The sequence below is a fragment of the Plectropomus leopardus genome, chromosome 11 (assembly GCF_008729295.1).
Source record: "Plectropomus leopardus isolate mb chromosome 11, YSFRI_Pleo_2.0, whole genome shotgun sequence".
Classification (NCBI taxonomy): Eukaryota; Metazoa; Chordata; class Actinopteri; order Perciformes; family Serranidae; genus Plectropomus; species Plectropomus leopardus.
The window spans coordinates 13,410,079-13,425,333 of NC_056473.1; the positions used below are offsets into that span (position 1 = coordinate 13,410,079).

A 15,255-nucleotide genomic window follows, 5' to 3' on the forward strand; every position below is an offset into this window, starting at 1 on the left:
ATAAAACTTGAGGAATGCAAAGAAAACTTTCACAGGTTTAGCCGCCTTGCTGAAGAGAAGCGAGGGGCTCATGGAGGGGAATTAATTAAATACTGATTTTGTCAACGGCTCAATACAGGGAGTCTCATTTGGTAGTGAAAAGGAGGTAAACATGTCACACTGGGTCAAATGCTGACCTAACCCATGATTTTTTGTGTATTCCAGAGTGTACGGGATCCCTCAGGGGCCTCCATTGCCTTGTACACGGCCAAACTTCATCACCCAAACAAGACAGGCAACCACGTGGTGCTTCAGGCCCTCTTCTACCTCCTGGATCGGGCCGTGGAAAGGTGAGGACTGTAGGTTGTAGGTAGACAGTAAAATTGCGTTTTTGTTCGATATTTAAGTAAGTTGTTATCTGACTTGCTGTAGCTTTGGAGTCTGGTGCAGGACTTTACTTAAACTAGAAACATTACCAAATACATCACCCAGCTTCGAAATAAACTCAGCTCAGCTTTCCTTGAGGAATTCCTGAACCTGTAATACCAAATTTGACAATTAAAAGACAGCGTCTATACCGTATTTGAAATTATGAGTTACGTCATTAAACTGTCTCTGCCTTTGTTGAGAAAAAAACTTGCCTGAGGATGCCTAAGTTGTTTCCTGACCTGTTTGTTTGAAATAGTATTGAGCAAGAGTGGCGAAACAGGCTGCAATGGTGCTTCTCCATGCTCGCACGGCCAATATGTTTCTGTAACTGTAAGTGTTTGTTTTTGCCACTGACAGGCTCAGGTAGTTATCCTAAGTGTCTGATAACATTGTTAAAGGATTCCTGCAGAGATAGAGCTTTTTGTTGAAGAGTAAGATCCTTTTCTAAAATTACAAACAGCCCCAAAATCACCATCACCATCACCAGTTCTGCTAGACTCATTGAAATGAACATTTATTTTAGAGTTTTATAGAACCAGTCTACTTTCACATCTAAGTAGGTGAGTTAAGGGTTTATTTCAACCAAATGTGTTTAAATATGTTGTTTCTGTTGAGTCCAAATGAAGTTTGTTTAATGACAAAATGACTGTTTATTACACCCTTTGAAATCTGAGCAAATTGGCTTGATTTTTTATTAAAAATACGGAAAAAAGGCAATGAGCACCTTAAGTAGAAATTACCCCCCAAAAAATCACAAAAATATATTAAAAAAAAGTATGCGATAATTAGCACAAAAAAGTTAAAAAGCCAAGGAAATTACATAAAAAATAGCAAAAATAAAATGATTTAAAAAAAAAAATCCAGGTAAATTACCTTAGAAATGCTCTTAAGATATAATACTTAATGCTTAAATAATGAAGTTCATAATTCTGATAATTATAAATATAGTTGACATTTCTTGCCAACTTGCTCTATGCCTCTTTCCCATGTTTTCAAAAGAAATCAAATCAATTTTCCTCAGGGTTCAAAGGTGTAAATTCTTGTGAAAGTCATCTGAATCCAGAACAAGAAAACTGATGTAAAACTGATGTGATGATTGTAAAGGGTTAACTAGAGCCTGGTGGCTTTGGTGCTGTAGTGATTTTGGGTCAGTTTCTGGTTCAACAAAAGGAATCTTAATCTTTAACAAATGGGTCCATATCTTAAGGGATTCATTCCTTAATGGTGTCAGACACTTAACATAATAATCTTAACATGTCAGTGGCTAAAATAAGCACTTTTACTGACGTAAACTGATGGTGTAAACATGCTCCTCATGTTTACTGCAGCCTGTTTCGCTGCTGCTGTACGTAGCGTTCTTACTGAACACTGTATCAATTTCAAAACTTATCAACATTAGTCACTAAGACCCAATAATGTGGAAACCAGGGTAAGAAAAGGCCGACCTTCCCTTTAACTTGTGTTTGCTCACAGCTTTGAGACCCAGAGGAATGGCTTGGTGTTCATCTATGACATGGCGGGCTCCAACTACACAAACTTTGAGCTGGACCTCAGCAAGAAGATCCTCAACCTGCTCAAGGTCCGACTCACATTGCTGCATTTTACATACACGCATTACTGTTTTGATAAATTTACAGTAAATGCCAAACATCTGAGAAAATGAGATGCATGATCCAGAGACATAAACAGGCTAATTTTCACACGATTAGATGCTTATTGTAAACACTATAACATATTGAAAGGAGATGGGCTGGATTTTGTGCCATCGTTAAAAATGATTCACCTTCATCCTGTGAAGAAGCAGATTGATTAAAACAGTGGTGGTGTCTTCACAGAATTTACTGCCCGTCCAAAGGGCGAGACGAACAGCTCAGCGACTGGGTTGACAAGCATAAGAAATATTTAATCCAGACACCTTGGCTGTGTAATACTTAGTTGAAGGCGTACTTGCAGGTACCTGCCAAAATAAGCACCACTTTAAGTGATTTGTGCTTTAAGGATCTAGTAGTGTGTCATTTGGAGTCAATAGCACAGACAGCTATGGGGCCACAGCAGCATCAGCAGAGTGTGTTTGTGCTCTCGTATTGATCTAAAAATTGACTGTAGTGGCTGAGTTGTGCTCTGTTAAGGGGAGGCACTACATCTGAATGGGTTACATTTTTAAACTAATAGATATCATTAAACTTCCCCAGTTGAAAACTGAAAGTAAGACAATTATTTTTGCAAATGAGGCAGTATCTAATTGAATATGGGTTGATTAGCACACACTTTTGTAATCACTGCATGAACCAGAAAATACTGTTAACAACCATTAGAATTAAAATTTATATATATACCTATATTTTAAGAAAATGCTCTATAAGTCGGATTATTTGTGATATGTGAATAACCCCCCACTGTAAAATCCTGTATAATATGCTAGATAGGAACTGGAAAGTTCGGTGTATGTGCCACTGGAGCAGATATTTTTGTCTCCAAGTATTTGGAAAAAATAATTTTAAAAAAGACAAAACCACTTTTAAGGATATTTATTGTAAAATTTCATACACTTTTAGACAAAAAAAGAGGGGAAAAATAACTAATAGATATTATCCTTGAAACTTCCCTAGTTTAATACTCATATTAAGGCTATTTTCTTTTGTAATTTAAGTTGTCTGTACTTCTGTGTTTAACTATGCAAATGAGGCATTATCTAATTAAATATGCACTTTTGCAGGACAGAAATCTGAACATATAAGTATTTTGAAAGTTCTCTTTCCAATAGTCTGAAAGAAGACATGTTATGGAAGCAAAAAGCCTTAAATCTCAGAAGACCAGTGCATGAATTTTTCACTGTGGGTGTCTCTCTTAGTGAATATAAACAGGACTACCACAATATAAAATGAAAGATAACTGAAAGAGGGTGAGCTTCTTATGATAGAAGATAAACTGCTTTATTTTAGACCCAACAAATTTGCACGTGATTGTCTGAATCATGACTTTTGAGGAGGAATGAGATCAGTCCTGTTCATTCTGTGATATAGTTTGTTGTAAGTTGCGCTGTCTCTCTCCACCAGGGGGCGTTCCCTGCCAGGCTGAAGAAGGTGTTGATTGTCGGGGCTCCTGTTTGGTTTCGAGTGCCCTACAATCTGCTCAGCCTGCTTCTCAAGGAGAAACTAAGGGAGAGGGTAAATGGAAGAGCTTATTTTCTGATACTTGCTGCATGTCTCTGGTGATAAGTTAAGAGTTTTAAAAGATTCTGTTTGGTTTATCTGGGGTGGGATACAATGAGTGAGCAGGCGATTCAGTGTCATTGATCGTTGCAGGTGATCATTTGATTAGGGGGTTCTCTCTAACCACTAATCCACCCTGCTGCCCTCGTATATCCCAGGATGTTAATGCTCAATTCACAGGAGTCAATCACCCTGCCACATTACTGTCCCTGAAGAATTTCATTTGTATGGAATTTTTGTAGTCATCCGATGCTCTACTGTAAATTGTGCTTTAGTATGAAATCAAGAAGTTTGACATAAAATGGAAAAAAAATGAATACAGATTGTCAGGATATCATATTTGACTGAATGTTTTACCATGTGAACTTATTGACATCTGTCTATTTCTCTCCTGACTCCAGGTCCAGATGGTGAAAATGGCCGAGCTCCGCCAACACCTCCCCAGAGACTGTCTCCCGCAGCACCTGGGTGGCCTGCTGCCTCTGGAGTCATACAGCTGGAACCAGCAGCTGCTGGCGGGCCAGAACGGCCGGGTGGACCCAGTGGACGAGCTGGTGGGCATCCCCATGGAAGACTCTTCCATTCACGTCCCCGGACCTGAGTCCATGCGCCCACAGGAGCTGCTGACGCACCTCGGCAGGCTTCAGCGCTCAGGCATCCATCAAGAGTATGAGGAGCTCCGTAAAGAACCGCCGCCTGGAACCTTCCACTGTGCACAGTAAGTTTACAGCAGCATAATACGCTGTTTGTATGAAGACATAAGTGTGTTTAGAAAATACTTCACCTGCAAAGTGATGATTTCTATATCAATTCCTCAATGTTTTTTACGCAGAATTTGTGAAGAAAACTTTGTTTTTCTTGTATGCCCCCACGGTTAAGAAGCCAAAAAGGCAAACATTTTTCAGGAATTGAAGTAAACAGGTATGTATGTGGGCCTTGTTTACTTCAATTCATGAAGAGTGTCGGCCTTTTTTAGGATTCTCCATTCACCATGGAGTAATGCAAGAAAAACAAAGTTTTCTTCCCAAATTCCAGGTAATACGTGGTGACGAATTGTTACACAAGTACTACCCCCTTTCCACCTAAAATAATGCTTGTACGCAGTGTTTTCAAACATAAGTAAGCCTCCTAACCTCATTGCCAGTAGAGCAGAGCTGTGTACATGGCACTTTAGCAACCGAGTATGCTTTTCTGTGTGTGTGGGAGAGTTTGGTGTATCGGTTTGATGTCACGGACAGGCAGGAGAATGGGTAAACAGTAGAAAGCAGCATGGACAGAGGTCTGTGAAAACTTGATGGTGGTAACTTTGCTTTATATGTCTCTTACTTACTCAGTCTCTCTTTCAAACTCAGTGCAGACTAATTTGGATCGCTGTTTGAGTGCTGTTTGGACAAACACGGACGGCAATTAGTGGCGGTGCGTCATTGCATCTTACCAGTCAAGGAGCTGAAATTAGCGCATTCACCCAGGTGTTGTGTTACCATCAATGCAGGCTGGAGCCGGAGGTGATAAATACCCATGACTACTGCAGTCATTTGACCTGGGTGTGAATGCCGATCGTACACATTCCCATTAAACAACACACATTCACATTAAATAGCCAGATGTTAGCAGGTGTCAGCAGGGTTTTTGTGTTTCATTACAAACATGGGATTATTACACTATTCCCTAACTTATCACTTTTTATCAAAGCAATGAACTAGTTTACTTTTTTCCCAGGGAAGACTCTAAAACAATTGTCTTACTTCAAACTACTTGTGTTCATTGGGAGAATAATTAATGTTTGGACCGAAGCTCAAACTACTACCAGAAGCAGACTAAATGATAATCACTTCTTTTTAGAGCAGCTACAGTAGTACTGTCACAACATCCAAAAAGACATATATGAGATGCATAGTCTGTGAAAAAAAATCATGTTCCTCTTTTCGGAGTGCTACAATCTAACATGGTTTTCAGAAAAAGTATTTTTGTGTACACTTTAGCTATAAAATGAGAGTAAGTTCTGGCCAGTGGGCGGTGCTTTGTTTTGGCTCGACTGTTTTTAACATAGTGGCTACTAAACTAAACAGTACACTAAAATATGTTTCTGAAATCATATCAGGCGAAAAATGGGCAATGCAGTAAAAAAAATCTAGATTCATATTTGATCAGCGCTGCCTAGTTTGACAGTTTGATTGCAGTTCACGAGCCATGATTGACAGCTGCATTGGAAACTTTTCGGCTCTGATTGGCTGTTTTGTTCAGGCGCAATGGATTCTTGCCAGTGCCATCGAGAGCATTTGCAGGAAGAGGAGGAATATGATTTTATTCCGATTATCTGTCATGTACTGTTGTGTATGAATATAATGAAGTTATTTTCATAAAAGTTACCAACTATAACTTTAAATGATTAGTTTAATTAGTTGATAGACTAAACTTACTTAACTGCAACTATTTTGATAATTAAGCATTTCAGTAATTTTTTAATTGAAATTGACAATTTGATGGTTTCAGCTCCTCTGGTGTGATGATTTGGTGTCTGCCTTTATCACGTATGGTTCAGTAAACTTGATATATTTGGATTTTGGCTGTATTAAACAAGCAATTCGAATATGCCGCAGGTGTAGTCATCATTGTTAAGTATTGGTGTAATCTGGCTTATAACAGTAAGAGTCAGTGGTAATGTTTGGTATTATTTGCTTGCAGATCAGCCTACAATCAGGAGAGGAATCGTTATGGAGACGTGCTGTGCCTTGATCAAACAAGAGTTCGTTTGAAAGCCAGAAGGAACGAGGTTGGTACTTTTTTCAAATCTGCATTTTACAGTTGCCATTCACATGAAAAGAAAAAGACTGCCAGTTCCATTCATCATCATTCTCAGCTGCCAAGAAATGTGCCAAGCATCAGCATTTTGGAGTGCTGCCACACTGGCAGTATTCATCCAGAAAGTGAAACCAGAGTATTTTAATTCTATTGTGTTTATTTCTCTAAAATAGCTCAATAGATCAGCCCCACGCAGACAACTGGGCTGTGCAATTTCATTCAGGTCATAGCACGATTCAGTTTTTAGTGTCTTCATGAATTGATTTGATGCACTTCAGGGTTTTTGCAATGGTAACCTCAATCTGTGTCACAAAGGTTTGTTGTTTCCACAGAGATCAGACTATATCAATGCTAGCTTCATGGACGGCTACAGACAGAGGAATGCATACATTGGTACTCAAGGTATGACAACTGTCACATATTTTTAATTAATGCTCTCTGGATTGTTTAAGTAAATAAATAGATACTTAAATTTTCATTTATGTTTACAGATAAATGACCCCTAACATGAATGGTCAGGGTTCATCTCCTTGTTCCCAGGGTCCTATGTCTCTTTATATGAACTAAAATTATAAGAGATTGTTTAAGGCTAGCTTCGCTGTTTCAGTTGCAGAAGAACATAGGGAGATGGATGTTTCAAATGCAGTTTGAATGGTCGGAAAGGGTGTAAGTTTAGGGTGTAGTTTGAAGAAGTATACTGCAACATCAGTAGTCTATAAGCTGTATGTGGATAGATGATAGTGGACTGTAGGTGTAGATGGGTGTGTATTCAACATATTGACCCAAGGCAACATACAATGAACATTTGACCCAGGGAAAAACAACGATGAGAACATTAAACCCTGTTAACTGTGTTTAATGAGTCATATTTAAAGGATATTGAGGAATATAAGTTCCTGGAAACATGGATACATTCCCATGGTTTGTTTTTTTTTTGATGGTCCTATCAAATTAAGGCCATAAAGGCCAAGAAAACCTTAAAAATAAATAAATAATCTCCTTTTGTGCTTTTATAGGACCACTGGAAAAGACCTATGGTGATTTCTGGAGAATGGTCTGGGAACAAAACGTGCTTGTTATTGTCATGACAACCAGGTAAGTTGAGCTGATGTTGAGAAACTGAAAATTATGCCAGGTTTTCCTTTAAGGTTTGTCAGGATTACAAATTTGGTGTAAAGAAGACCAATTGTGGTCTTTTTTAGGTTCATACTTCTATTTAAAGTTTCTGCTTGAATGTGTTTACGTAATTTGTGGTAAAAAAAAAATAAAACATCTCATATTTTCCTACTGTCTGTGCTGGAACACCTGTATTCACCCTCTGTCTGAAATGCTCTGTTTTAGTCTTTTTAGCACTTTGTGAGTGTTTGCGGGTCTTGCGTATCTTTGCATCCCTGCACTGTCATTGCAGCCTAAGGATTACTGTAACCGAGAATAGCTGCACTTTCTACCAGGAAAAATAATCAATAAAAGCTTCTAAACCCAACCGGACATGTTCTCGCAGGAATATGGTCCAAAAATTGGGAGAAATTATCATCAGCAACCAAGATATATTCTTCCATGACACTTGCACTGAAGGCTATGTAAGGCAGTAGTGTACCTGAACCACGACCTTATAAAGAAACCCGGCACACTATGATGCCATACTGTAGCCAGAGTCGAAAAAACAGTTGGAAACAGTATTCAGAGCACTCTGAAGCTGCAGGTTTTTGCTCAGTGATTACTTTTACATACATTTACCTCATCATTTGAAACCTTTTAATCTGAACATCCTTCATTGTAACACTAATACACAAAATACAGTACAGCACATTAAGTCCCCTTTAAATGTGTGTCATCAAGCATGTCCTGTCTCTGTCCTGCAGGACAGATGAGGGCAGTCGGAGGAAGTGTGGCCAGTACTGGCCTCTGGAGGAAGGGGGGCAGGAGGTCTATGGCCACATGGCAGTGGTTAACCAAAGGGTGGACCACCACACTCACTACAACCACACCACCCTCGAACTGCACAACACTGAGGTATAGCTGTGGATCAATGCAAGAATATGTACTGCGACAGGAAAGTGTGTACCTGGGAGGGTTTTCATGTAGCAACAATATTAAGTTTGACAGTGCACAACAAAAAGCATACTTTGTGTATACATTCATAGTAGACTCAAAGATATTTTTCAGTTTTCAAGTTCTTGCCAACAAATTGCTATAATGAGATCTATCTTCCCCTTTTTATTTGTCAGATGGAAGCAGGAGAAGCTGTCTAGCCCAGATGTCCCTTTTTAAACAAATTAGATACAATGTGTTTATTAGTCAAATTTAGAGGTGTTGGTAGATGGGTTTTTTTGTGACTTTGCACAGAGCCAATTTTGTTTGCAGTCTTTTCTGTATAGCCTACAAAGCTAAGCTAAATGCCTGCCACCTTCCGTTTTATATATATAGTGTACAGACATGAGAGGTATTGATCTTCTCATCTAACTGTTGGCAAGGAAGCATATCTCTCATCATATCGAACTATCCCTTTAATGGTGCCATATTTTAAGAGTGTAACATACAGGAAGCATGTTACTAAAATATTTTTAATCCATTCAGACATGTGAACAGAGACAAGTAAGTCATTTCCAGTACCTCAGCTGGCCTGACTACGGCGTTCCCACCTCGGCAGTGACTCTCATTGACTTCCTGGGAGCTGTGAAGAGACAACAGAGGAAAATGGTGAAGGCTTTGGGACTTCAGTGGGCAGGCCACCCACAGGGACCCCCAATGGTGGTCCACTGCAGTGCAGGGATTGGGAGGACAGGTGAGATCCTGAGATTGTATTTTTCCAAAATAAAGACTTGACATCTAGTTATTTGCATTTAACATTGTGTCTTCAAAAGATTGTTTTGAGTTTGAATATTTCTTTTGTAAAATGCACATATGTGGCACGCCAAGACCAAAAATCAGAACTGCGTATCAGGACTTTGATTATGCTGTTGAAGTATATTAGTCATTTGATTTGCATAGACTAAGACAGAAGGGGTATTTAGAATGTTATTTAGCCCCCTTTACAACGAGCTATGCTAACATGGTCGGTACTAATACCCCAGGCAGTCTAGTTTTACATGGTACCACTACCTTTGCACTGTCTTGAAAAAAATGAGTGTGCCACAGTCTCTTACAGTCAGTAATGTCTCTTGCAAGAAGGGGCCATCCATTGTATCAGGGTGGCCATGTCCCCCTCTGGCCCTCTCTTTAGGGCTCCACTAATTTGAAAGACTGAAAAATGTTCCGACATCCGTTTGTGAAGTCATATTATGAACTTAGGGTATTGTAGTTAACACAGAGTGGATGATATTGGGAAGATTTGGACTAAATTTGAACACAAAAAGCTTCAATTTGAATTAGAATTTTTAAAACGGTATTAACAGTTAGTTTTCATTATCAGTAATCATTTCTTTGCTGCTAACAATCCCTGTGGTTTGTAGGTACCTTCTGTGCCCTGGACATCTGTCTGTCCCAGTTACAGGACGTAGGCTCACTAAATGTATGCCAGACGGTGCGACGCATGAGAACACAGAGGGCCTTCAGCATTCAAACCCCGGACCAGTACTACTTCTGCTACAATGCCATTTTGGAGCACGCCCAAAGGCAGGGCCTGCTCCCAGCCAATCAGTGAGCTTCAGCTCCAACTCCCCAAATTAATCCATGAGCCCTGAGATTCCTGCAGCCAATCTGTTAACCCCGAGCCGTGTTGTGTGACCAATTTGTGAGCCCAGGAAAGTTAACTTCCTCACAGAAGCTGTCTTCTGAAACTAGGCCATCCTTCATTGGCAAGCCAGACCAAGACAAGACAGTGACGAGAAAAGGCTGAGCGTTGACATTATGATGTTTCAATGTGATAACATTCTCGCTTCCAACAATGTGACATTTTGTTTACGCTGAACATATCTCAGACAGCGCGTGGCAGTGTGAACAAACTGCTCCTGTGTTGTGCAGTTCTGTGCTCTGTGGTCAGACACATTGGGTGAAGCAATCAAGGAAATGTTCATTAACCTTTTGTTTATTTATTTGCCACTTTAAACTGATGGTTTAGGGGACCTTTAAAGGAGTAGTTCACCCCAAAATAAAAGAAATTGTGAAGTTTGTATGAATGCAAAACAATGAATGTGACTTTTGATTTAATTTCAGTCAGATTCTCCTCAAATGCAAAAGTTAACATTGCCATTGTGAGACAAAAAATGCATGTTACTTTTCTCCCCACGACTGCTGTGGATGACTTCTTAGTAGCCGAATGGTGGCTAACTTTTATGCTTTTTTATTTACAAACTGTATTTATTGGAGTTTCAAAGGATAAATTCTATATTTTTCAACCCAGGTTTATTTTCCCATGTTTTGTGTCTAGGTGTGACGAAAGGGAAAACAGTTTTTTAAACTGGTCCAGTACTGAGTGACGGGGCTGAAGCCGGCATCAGAGAAACAGGTGGTAATGTACCCACTCGGGGCATTTGCAAACTGTCAATTTGAATCCACTAAAAGTGCTTGTTTGCCACTGACAGGCTCAGATTGTTATTTTAAGTGTCTGACAACATTATGGAAAGCATTCCTACAGAGATGGACCTTTTGTTAAACAGTAAGATCCTTTATTTTTACTTGCTCCGTACTAGACCAGTTTCATAAATTGTTGCTCCCACAAAAGAGACACAAAAATATGTAAGATCTAGGTTGGAAAATACCAAAATAAATAAATAATACCAAGACTAAAGTTACTGACAGTTGTAATTTTGGGGTGAAATGATCCTTAAACTAAGTACACCATTTTTTTTAATTCCAAATAGGAAGCTTGATTGCCACTGTCATGCAACAATAATAGGTTTTATTTAGGTCATAGTTTTATACCTCCTGTGTCCGGGAACTATTGCGTAGTGCATTTTTAGCACATGGTATATGTCATGTAGATGGTACGGGTTAGACTCAGGAGTGTCATATTGAGCACAAGGAGGTAAAACTGCCCAAATTGTTATATTAAAAAAATACAATTTAGACAGAAATGCTTTTGCCAAGAATTTGTTGTGATCCTTTTAGCTTGTGTGATGCATTCTCCTCTGCCCTAGTAAAGAATAACTTAATTGGCAGTAAAGAGGAATAAAGCAACTCCAAATTTATTAAAATGGCTGTTATATATACCCTCTTTGATTACTCATTCAATGACGTCCGTGTGAATTCCTCTTCAGTTTTTTTGTTCCTGTTTTTCCAAATGTATCCATTGAAAGCCTGACCTTCCATCTCACCAAAAAATTGAGATGTCCTGACTCACAGTACAGACAGAGACCGATGTCTGCGGCCGCCTTTGCTCACTCGCAGTGCCATCATGCTTCTGTGATTGTGGGAATGTATCGTTCAGTGCCCACACACATGCACACGCACACCTTTAGAGCAGTCTGCAGTGACTATGCCATCAAAGCGATCTGTGGAAGTCATCAGTTAAGACCTCATGAGTAGTGCAATACTTTTTTGTTTTGTTTTACACAAATCACATCTTAGCACTTTGAAATAACTGTGCTCTGAGATTAGTTGTCATAGTGATAGGTTAGGGTGACACTTAATTCTGTGGGTCCACTTGTGATGCTGGGATAATGCTAAATTTAGTAATGCTGATAAACATTTAGTGGCAATTTGATCTCACTGTTAACATCTGCATAGAGCTTTATCGGCACAAATCAAGAAGAATTACAGGGAAGACAGAAATTAATGACATAGCTGAATAAGCATGCACAAATCTGTGCCTACACCCTATAGAGTCCTTCTTGGGCACTCGAGAGTCCTAAATTTTGTCTGAAGTATTTTTTCATTAGTATTGTGTGACTTTAAGTTCTACAGACTGTGGTTGTAATCAGTGCTCTCATCTGGTCCCAGTATCTTGCCATTATTATAGAGTACATGTACAAAAACTGAATGTCTGTGTGTCATATGTTGCATTATGTTGTTGCTGGGTGAAAAAAATGTGTTTTTTGCTACAGAATTCATATTGAATTTGCTTGTAGTGAAGCATTTTTTTTTTAATTCTGCCATCCTCATGCACTCTGATTTTAGAATTATTTTTCCTTTCAATGATGGACGCAAAATGTGCCCTATTTTATTTTTCTATTGTTATATTCAACAACTGTTTTCATACGATTACCCAGGATATACAGTTATCTACATTAATTTTATATTTGTTCTATTATAACCTGTTACTTTATCATTCGTATGACTATTGAATCAAGCTATACTGTATTAAATACAAACTATGTCAACGTATACATTGTTCAGATGGGTGTTTTTTTCGGCTTACTAAGCTGATTTAATGGGAATGAAATGTTTCTCATTTCCAAGTCAAGAGTTTAGTGAGTATGGTATTTTCAGTTTGGAAATCACTCAGCCTGTTTACACCTGGTATTAACATCAGGGTTTGTATGGTCATGAAAAACCTGGAAAAGTCATGTAACTTGCAGATAGATAGATAGATAGATAGATAGATTCTTTGAAATAGCAGTTCCCAGGTCCAGAAAAGTTTTGGAAAGTTTTTGAAAGTTCTTGGGAAAACTCATAGAATTTTGTTTCACAAACCTGTATAATAACACATTATGTGTTCAAGGACTGTCGGAAATTTGAAAATCCAACGATGAGTTCTGTTTTTACAGTTTCTGTCTGTGATAAATGGTGTCATATTTGATAACTTTTAAAGCAAACATGGCTTCTTCCTTTAAAAATCACCAAACATTTTAAAGAAAAAAAACTTTTTTTTTTGAAAATCACCTTTTTTTTTCTTTAAAAAAAAAAAATTTAAATCTTCTTTTAAAAATTTCCAATTATTTTAAAAAAAAAAAAAAGATGGTCCATTTTTTTTAACTAAAGAAAGCATGCCTTTGAAGGCATCTTTTCTTTAAAAATGAGCTGTAAAATAAATACAAAATACAGACATTTAAAGTTGTATGCCCCTTCCCTAAAGTCAAAATTAAAAAAAAAAAAAAGCAGAAGTCCCTCCCCAGTGCTTAAAAGATTATTAGCCCTGTACAATTTAGATGAGACAATGGGTTTAAACTTTTCTACTTTCTAATCCAACTTAAACCAAATCCATCTCCCACTACAAGACTAGGTAATGATAACAGGTCATTTCAGTTGACAGCTGAAGGCCCAAACATCTATTTTCTCTTGAAATACAGAGCTTCTGGCTGCAGTAACACTCCTACACTGCTGCATACGCTCGACAAATGCGGTGAATATAGCTAGACTGTGGGATTTACAACCACACCAAAGTGAGCAGTGTAAGCAACAACGTTGAAAAGGGAATACCCACAAAATGATGTGTGCTCCCAGTTTGTTGAAATGCTGCAACCGTGAAGCATGCTGGGAGCTGAATTCAACAGCGTGTGGGTATTTCTTTCTCAACAATGCTTATTTCTGGGTGTGGTAGGATGTCCTCAGGGCAAGTTATTGCTCTCTGTATATTACAGTATAAAGCTTATCGAGGGCAAGATTCATGCTTTTATCTCATTTCACATTGAAGCTGAGTAAATGCTTTTTGCTAGCTAACAGCATGTTCTCAACATTTCAGTGTGATATTTGCTTAAAGTTTACATGTGTGTCTTAATGGAGATGTTTTAGAGGATCACTGTGATTCTGTATTACACTTGTCACTGCCTCAAAGGCTCTAAATCCTTCCTACTTCTGATTACATGGTCACAGACTAAACAAGAATGATTCATCTGAGATCCAAGACCTCAAATCATCTTCTTTTCCACATCAAAGATGTTGAAACCAAGAAAACAAACCTTGAATCAAAGTCTCCTGTTTTGTGTTATCACTGAGCTGCTGACTAACATCAAACCAGGACCAGCACATAGGAAGTTTGAAAATCTTTGAAACTAAACATATTAATCACAGAAGACTTTAATGGTTATAAATGCACAACCTTTGTCAGATTCTTCAACTTGATCATTTTTAATGAGACAGGAATTAAAAGAAAAGTTAAACAGTATTCCCAATATTTCTTTAATCTTGGTCATATCTTTGGCAAATTGACTTTGTACAAGTTTCCCTTTATAAAGCAAGTGTTTTTAGATTTGCAGGAAAGGTTTTCAAAGATCACATAGTCAACCTCCAGTATACATGAAAAGAGCTGCTTCATCAAGTATGAAATTAGAGTCCTGGGGCTTACTGACCTCGGAAAAACAGCCTCATAATGTGTATATTTTTAGTCTTCAAAAGAAAGTTTGTCAAAATGACATTCATAAGAATAGGAAATTCCCCAGTCTCACCATTAATTCTTTGAAACTTAAGCAAACTGGCGTGATTTCTGATGTTGCTCCAGGTTTCACAGGGTTAAGGCCTTGGAAATGAAAGCAAAGTCTACAAAAGTTTTCCTCTAAACAAATCTGACAAAAGTAGAAGTTTACTTCTTAAGAGCAGGAAGAGAAGAGAGAGGGCATTATTTTGAGTGTTTTCATCATTTATTTTATTTTACTGGATATTTTACATGACTGTGCACGATTAAATGTAATTGCACCAGAGTTAGCTAGCAGTGAATTGTATCTTTTGTCCCTGAGCAGGTAAACAAAGTACACAGGACAGCAAGTAGCCTACAATGCCTAAAACAGGACAATACATACAATTCCATAAATGTAAACATTTCACAACATAAAATAACACGAAAGACCACTGAACTATTTTAATTACTTAATCAAAGTAATGTAACTTACCTGTTTACTTTTCTAACTTTTCGAATAAAAGACCCTAAAGCATAAGTACATAAATGTTGTGTTCAGATTTGTCTCAATGGCTTTGCTGACTCACATTGTCCAAAAATACGCCAAAAGAAGGCACTCCT

At 38.2% G+C, this 15,255-nt stretch overlaps 1 protein-coding gene across 1 annotated transcript in view; it reads left to right on the forward strand.

Annotated features, from left to right (window-relative positions):
• Nucleotides 1-12,686, forward strand: part of ptpn9a (protein tyrosine phosphatase non-receptor type 9a) — a 28,902-nt gene extending 16,216 nt beyond the window's left edge. Inside the window, exons 4-13 of the mRNA XM_042495603.1 lie at nucleotides 205-329; nucleotides 1,882-1,987; nucleotides 3,465-3,575; nucleotides 4,022-4,338; nucleotides 6,306-6,393; nucleotides 6,755-6,824; nucleotides 7,439-7,517; nucleotides 8,285-8,435; nucleotides 9,000-9,207; nucleotides 9,875-12,686. Coding sequence (XP_042351537.1) covers nucleotides 205-329; nucleotides 1,882-1,987; nucleotides 3,465-3,575; nucleotides 4,022-4,338; nucleotides 6,306-6,393; nucleotides 6,755-6,824; nucleotides 7,439-7,517; nucleotides 8,285-8,435; nucleotides 9,000-9,207; nucleotides 9,875-10,065 — 1,446 coding nt within the window. The 3' untranslated portion in view covers nucleotides 10,066-12,686. The remainder of the gene's footprint in view (nucleotides 1-204; nucleotides 330-1,881; nucleotides 1,988-3,464; nucleotides 3,576-4,021; nucleotides 4,339-6,305; nucleotides 6,394-6,754; nucleotides 6,825-7,438; nucleotides 7,518-8,284; nucleotides 8,436-8,999; nucleotides 9,208-9,874) is intronic.
• The last annotated feature ends 2,569 nt before the right edge of the window (nucleotides 12,687-15,255 follow it).